Source organism: Merops nubicus, unplaced genomic scaffold (genome assembly GCF_000691845.1).
Source record: "Merops nubicus isolate BGI_N331 unplaced genomic scaffold, ASM69184v1 scaffold14666, whole genome shotgun sequence".
NCBI lineage: Eukaryota > Metazoa > Chordata > Aves > Coraciiformes > Meropidae > Merops > Merops nubicus.
Window position 1 is genome coordinate 1 of NW_008614452.1, and position 7,027 is coordinate 7,027.

The following is a 7,027-nucleotide window of genomic DNA, read 5'->3' on the forward strand; positions in this document are numbered from 1 at the left end:
GGGGGGTGATGCTCTCCATCCCACCCCAGCACGAGGAGGTGAGAGCAGAGCGGAGCCCTCTGGGGAGAGCTGGTGACGTGCTGGTGTGAAGTGTAAACCACCACGCGATGCCGATGGCATCGCTGTGGCCCTCCCAGGCCCCAGGCTGTCATTCTCCTGTGCAGGAGCTGCCCTTCGCCCTCGCTCACGCCATTCCCTGGGGATACAGGTTTTCCTTATCTGCCCTTGTAGGACTTCAGCCACACTGGGCGTTGCTCTCCACCCAAATGGATAGGTGTCCATCAGCCAAACACGAGGCTGGGGAGCAGCAAGGGGAAGGGCAGAGCAACATTTAGCAATAAAACAAGTACTTGCTCATTCGCCAGCTCACCCACACCAAGGGGGCTTCAGGTTTGCTTTCATTTTTTCCCTTTCTCCTTTTTCCCCTGTGCAGGCGAGTGCCAGGAGGTGTTCACCGCCATCAAAGGGAATTTCTCCAGCCCTCGGTACCCCAACTTCTACCCCAACAACCTCAAGTGCCAGTGGAGCATCCAGCTGCCCCCGGGCTACCGAGTCAAGGTCTTCTTCTTGGACATGGAGCTGGAGGGCCGGAGCAGCCTGACGGGCAGCTGTGACTACGACCACCTGGCCGCCTTCGATGGTGGCACCGAGAACGGATCCCTGCTGGGGCGGTGGTGCGGGCGGGAGAGCCTGGCGCCTGTCACCTCCCGCAGCAACCACCTGCTGCTGGTCCTCCACACCGACCGCAACACAGCCAAGAGGGGCTTCTCCATCGCCTACGTGGGAGGTAAGGTCTCACTTGGGTGCTCCTCGATGCTTTACGTCCATCGGGACGTGCCCGAGACCATGTAGCTTCTGGAAGGACCGTAGAGTGAAGATACCCGTGTGCAGGAGCAGAGCACGTGGCTCTTTAGGGATGGTGTGGAGGAGATGTGGTGGATGAGCTCCAGCTCTTGCAGAGTGTGAGACACACATGCTCCATATCGTGTTTAGTATTCAGGAGATGCTTTCCAGCTTCTCCTCCCTGCATCTCTGCTGCTGCCCTGCTCCTGCTCCTCTCTCAGAGCATGAAGGAGAGAAAAAACAGGGGATTTCGGGGGGACCAAAGCCCCAGGGGAGCTGACCAGCTCAAGCATCACAATGCTGTCCCCTGCTCCCCAGCATGCTCTGGCCCTGCCAGCACATGGCTGAGCAGACAGATGTAAACCATGTCCTGTCCTCCATGGGCAGCAACACCTGAGGGGCAGGAACCCTGGGGCACGGTGCTCCCAAACCCACCCGGCCAGCCCTGCCTGGCAGCTCCCTGCCACTGGTGTGCCCAGTGTCCCAGCCGGTGCACCTGCAGCTGGGGGGAGGAGACTTGTGTAACCAGCCTCGTGTATTCACCAACCTTTGCACCTCAAAAGCCACTTGATGGCACTCATTGTATTTTATGGTAATTACATCTGAGGTGACCTGTGTGTCAGGGATGACTCGGGCAGGGGCAGCCTTGCTGGTGGGTTGGAGCCAGAGCAAAGCTGCTGGACTGGCAGCACAGGAGTTGGTGGTGCCTGGCCCTGGGATTATGGGTTTTTACCCCTCAGCAACAAAATCGGCAGCAGAAGGGATTGGGGGGGATGTGGCTCCAGGAGTGAGAGACTGGATGGAGTTTTGTCCTGAGCCTCTGCAGCCTCTGGAAGGAAAGAGGTTGTACTGGACAACTACCAGGGTTTTATTGTGCACAGCAGGTCTGTCCCTGTCCTCTTCCTGCTTATTTCTTACTGTTTTACAGCAGTGTGCAGGGAGACAAATCTTGGCCTCACTTTGTGTGGCCATGGAGAAAGCCCATTCCCGATGGGGGAGCGTGCAGACAGACAGATGAGATGGTAGCTGGAGAGCTGGGGGAAACACCTTCACCGAGAGGGATGTGGCTTCTCCCAGCTGCCCAAGGCTCCTGCAGCCCCTGGTACACTCTGCTGGGTGCATGTTTGGGGAGGGCAAAAGCTTGGACATGAAACCAAGCCTCCCTCTGCAAAGCTAAGGCTGCCTGCTCGCTTTGCCTGGTGCTTCTGGCATCTGCCTGGCATCAGCAGCCTGCGTGGCACCTCCAGCCCTCACCGGGGAGACATCAGCCTCTCCCCACCACTGCCTTCCTCAGGAGCCCTCGGGGCACCTCAGCCTCCACATCCACAGCCCTTCAGCCATGCAAATATTTTCCTTTCAGGCCCGCAACAGGACAAGACTTGGGCTGGGCCTGGTATGATTTATGGCTGTTTGAATGAAAGCCTCCATGCCAGGGGAGAGGATCCATTTTCTCCTCTTGATCTAATGCACTTTCGTTATTTGGTAAATCTTCTAATGGTTTTATAATGCACTAAGCGAAGCAAAGTGACACTATTTTTTTCATATTGATTTTATTGCATCTTACCAGTTTCATAAGGCCAAGATTCAGAGGGAGCTGGAATAATTCAATAATTCATACTGGCCAAGTGGTTGGTTCAAGCTGAGCGAGGATTAACTTTAAAGAAGGGGGCATTTTACCTCCCTGCTGCTTTCCCTGCGTGGATGTTTTCTGCATCCAGAGGGGCCAAATGTGGTGCCAGAGGGAGAGTGATGGAGTGGGCTGGGTTCCCCGTTGCCTCACTCCTCTCCTCGGCAGCTCAAGAGCAGCTCCCTCTGTGCACTGTGTGTCAGCTCCTCAAAATAAACATTTTGGAGGATGTGAAGGGCTGATCACAGAATCATAGACTTGTTTAAGTTGGAAAAGACATTTAAGATCATCAAGTCCAACTGTTAACCCAACACTGCCAAGTCCACCACTAAGCCATGTCCCTCAGTGTCACATCTACACGTCTTTCAAAACTCTTCGGGGATGGTGATTCAACAGCTGCCCCAGGCAGCCTGTTCCAGTGCTTAAACAACCATTTCTGTGAAGAAATTTTTCCTAATGTCCAACCTAAACCTACACTGGTACAACCTGAGCCCCTTTCCTCTTGTCCTATCACTTGTTACTTGGGAGAAGAGACCACCTCCCTCCTTGCTACAGCCTCCTTTCAGGTAGTCATAAAGAGCAAGAAGGTCACCCCTGAGCCTTTTTTTCTTTTCTCCAGAATAAACAACCCCAGTTCCCTCAGCCACTCCTCATAAGACTTGGTGCATAAGACTCATAAGAAGATGATGCCTGGGACAGGACCTGGGCTGGACCTTTCTGTGGGAGGATGTCCTGGGGCTGGAGACCCAGCTCATTCTTCCCTGGGGACCATGTGGCAGCCATGTAGCTGCACCGCTCCAGGACAGGCAGGCGTGGGGGTCCCTCTTAGACGGGTCTTCTCTGTTTTGTCTTTGTAAGAGTGTCTCTTGCAGGGATGTTGTAGCATGGAGCAGAACTCTGTGCCCACAGCAAGCTATCAGCAAAGCTCCCATGTTCTAATCCTGGGCAGCAACTCAAGTGTTTTGCTAGCTTTGCAATGATGGAGAGCAGTTGCTCTCACAGGGTAAATCCTTCCTTGCTTATGGCAGTGGCAGCATGAGGGGGTTGCCTGTAGTGGCGCTGGTGTGTCACTTGGGGAGCTGGGAGAGAGGGGAAGCCTTGAGGTGGTTGCTGGTGGTGTCCCCAGGGCAGAAAGCAGGGCAGTGCCTGGAAGCCAACCATGTCTGACCTTGGCATGGGACAGGGCTAAAATACTGACACATAAAGTAACACTCTCTGCAGTATGAGTGTAGCTCCTTTTTTCCCTGAAAACCCATCTCACCACATGAGTCCTGTGTGAAGCAAGGCCAGGCACTGAGACATGCAGGGCAAACTCATGGAGCCCACGTCCCCACCTCTCCTGGTGCCATCGGTCACCTGCTTCTTGTGGGATGGGGACAGCAGGCTTTGAAATTGGCTGTGGCTCTGCACTGAGCTCCTGCAGCCACTGCAGATGGGAAAATCCCCACCCAACTCACCTCCACGTGTACCTGCTCTTGTGTCCCAACAGTTGTGCCCATGAACGTCAGCTGCACCCGGACAGACTTCCACATCCAGATCCCTGTGCAGTCCCTGGCTCAGATGGAGAGGAAGAGGATTTATCTGGGGACACCCTCCTGTGCAGCCCAGGTGGTTGGTGGGAACTTCAAAATTCACACCAGGTTCGACACCTGCGGCACCGAATCCCAGGTAAGTGGCTGGAGTAGATGGTTGGCCCCATGCTGGTCATACTGCCCATAGAGAGGAGTTCCCAGTCCATCTCCCACCCTCCCAGTAGGTGCTGGTGTGATGTGTGGGCAACTGTCCTCCAAACCCCTTTGATGATGAGCTGCACAAAGCCCTGATGAGCCGCAACCTGTGTCTTGCAGAAACGCAACAGCACCTCTGTCATGGTCAGCACTCTCTACATCGACTTCTCCAAGGGTGACCAGGAGGACATCCACCAGTACGAGGTGCAGTGTGAGCCAAAGAGGAAGGAAGCCTCCGTGACCCTCATTGCCGGCCCTGACCCGTCCAGGCTCAGCCAGGCAGAAAACCTGGTAGATGCCCAGAAGCATGAGGGGGCAGCGACAGACACGCGTGAAATCAAGAGCCAGGACACCAGTGACATCGTCTTTATCAGCATCTGCATCCTGGCCGGGCTCCTCATGGTCATCGCGGTGGTGGGGCTGGTGCTTCTGTAGGAGGTTGCCCTCCATATCTCCAGGGCTCGCAAGCCCAGCCCTGCCCAGGGTGGCAAAACACCCCAAAACCCACGCTCCCTCCAGGCTAAGCACGAACACTGTTGCTGAAATGGAAAAGCAGCTCCCAGGCCCCGAAACAGAGCTTGGACCAGTCTCCACCTCCTCCCAGCGCCTGAAGTATCTGGGCAGTAGGCAGCCACTTCCCTTCCCGACTTGTTTTCCTCTGTCTCAATCTGTCCATTTGGCTCAGGAATGCAATTCTTGTGCTTCCGAACCCTTCCCACACCTGCTTCCATTTGTTTTCCCTCTGGTGCTGCTGCTTTCAGGAGAGTGATGTTGTTTGCCAAGGGCTGCAGATCATCCTGTCCATTATTTCGAGCTGACTCCTTGAAGGTACAAACCATCCCCAAATATAGTGGTATTCCCAGCAAATATTTCCACCTCCCAGCTGTGCTCAGGGGGTGCTGTAGCTCTGTGTTAGAGGTATCTCCACTTGGCAGGTATGGATGTAGCTCATGTGGATGCTTCCGGGCAGTGTTTCTGGATGTCCATGGGTAATGTGATGAGACACATTTGCCGGGTACCCTGGAGCTCCTTGTTTGATCTTTGCATGTTGTCTAAGTCACCCGTTGCTCACAGGGTTCACCTGAGCACTTCAGTCGACAGCAGCTGGAGGGAAGGAGAACGATTTCTCTTCTTCTCTGTGTTTTCCTCCTTTCCAGCATACCCAGGTGTCCACCACTGTGAGCTCCACAGCAGCATTGCTCCAGGAGCCTGAAACCATGGGCACGGAGGTTTTGGTAACCTTTTAAAGATGGCCTCAGCAGGAGGGCCTGGCTCCCCTGGGATTGACATGGTTTTTGCTGCCAGCCTCAGTGACAGCAGACCCCCACCTCACATAAGGTAAGCTCAACAGCTCAGGGCGTGAAAATAGGAGTCCTGGAGTCACCTGCACCTCCAGAAAACTTGGGTTTCTCCCCAAGAGCCTTGATGCTACCGACTGTTGCATGGCCAGACAACCCCCACCTGCCTCTTGTGCTGTACCAAGAGACAGGAAATTCCCTTGCAGCATCACACAGGGGGTGGCTGTCTCAGAGCAGCCCATGTTTGTCCTGGTGAAGGTGTCACAGTTTAGGTTCTACCCCAAACCAGGAGAGGTCAGAGCCAGTGTCCAGTGAAGCACACCCCTCTCGCTGCCACATCCACCGGCGGGAGTTCTAGCAGTGGCCAACAGGACAGTCCCATAGGTGCAGGGCTTCCCTGACCCATGTCCTGCTCCCCGTGCCTGCTGGGACAGCTCTGTACATCAGGGCATCAGAGGAAGCTGCCTTAAGGAAGAAGGACAGTGAGTAGGCAGCTTCTCCTCCTGGTTTGCACCAGCCCACGGCAGAATCAGGCAGTGTCTGGGGAGAGGAGCAGGCACAACCCTGCACACACTTCCTAACGAGGAGCCTTTGTTACCAGAGCCCGGCTTGCTCCGTGCAACATGTTGGCAAACGTGGGATTCCAGAGTGAAACATTTGCCAGTGCTCTTAAGCTCCATTAAGGCAACATTTTGAGAGCTGTTGCCTACATAGATGAGAAACAAGATGCTACAAGGCCAGACCACCCTGCTGCCTGCAAAGCCTCGCTGCCAGTTAATTGCTAGGTATATAACTGTCAGCTCCAGACGATTGTTACAAGATTTGACAACTGAAGAAACTTAAAGATATAATTACCCTTCCTAGCAGCCCAGATTTTTGCTGAAACAGGTGAACATTGCAGCCACTCGTGCCTGGAGAGCAGGGAGCTCACAGCAACCGGCAGCATCCAGCCCCTTGTCCCCAGGACAGGAACATCCTCACCCAGCTAGAGCCTCTGGCACCCCACCATTTGCAGGGAAAAAGGCTTTTCTGGGCAGCTGCTTGTGGTGCACTCAAATAAGGAGCTGAACCTGGTCTAGAGCCCAGGGAGGGTTTGCAGCTTCTGCTCTGGTCCGAAGCCACCCAAGCATCCCTGGTGCAACCCTGAGGATGCAGGACTGGAGCTGCAGGAGCAGCTCTGCTCCCCTGAGCCAAGGGGGACACCCCCAGCACCACAGGGCGATAGCCAGGGGCTCATGGCCAGGGTGACTGACACAACTTGAAGCCTTGCAAAAGCCCTTTCCCAGCTCCTTCCTGGATGTGTTCCCAGCTGCATCTGTGGCTGCCAGAAGCAGTGAGCCACTCGGGCTGGTCACCCCCCAGGGTGCGAGGAAAGCCTCCTGACTGAACCCAAATCCTCCTCCACCTCCACTCATCCTCTGGCATGCCTCAGCCTCTCATTTTATCCTTTAGGTTTTGTCAGCCAGTCTCTCTTTTTCCTCGTATCTAGCCTAAATCTACTCTCTTTTAGTTTAAAAGCGTTACTGCCTGTT

General features: G+C 54.8%; 1 protein-coding gene across 1 annotated transcript; it reads left to right on the forward strand.

Annotated features, from left to right (window-relative positions):
• Window positions 1-433: 433 nt before the first annotated feature.
• Window positions 434-4,632, forward strand: LOC103774814 (deleted in malignant brain tumors 1 protein-like; the record flags this gene model as incomplete). The annotated part of the gene is made up of 3 exons (XM_008942243.1): window positions 434-787; window positions 3,960-4,138; window positions 4,318-4,632. Coding segments are annotated over 3 exons (848 nt in total), but the record flags the coding sequence as incomplete, so codon positions are not given.
• Between the last annotated feature and the right edge of the window lie 2,395 nt (window positions 4,633-7,027).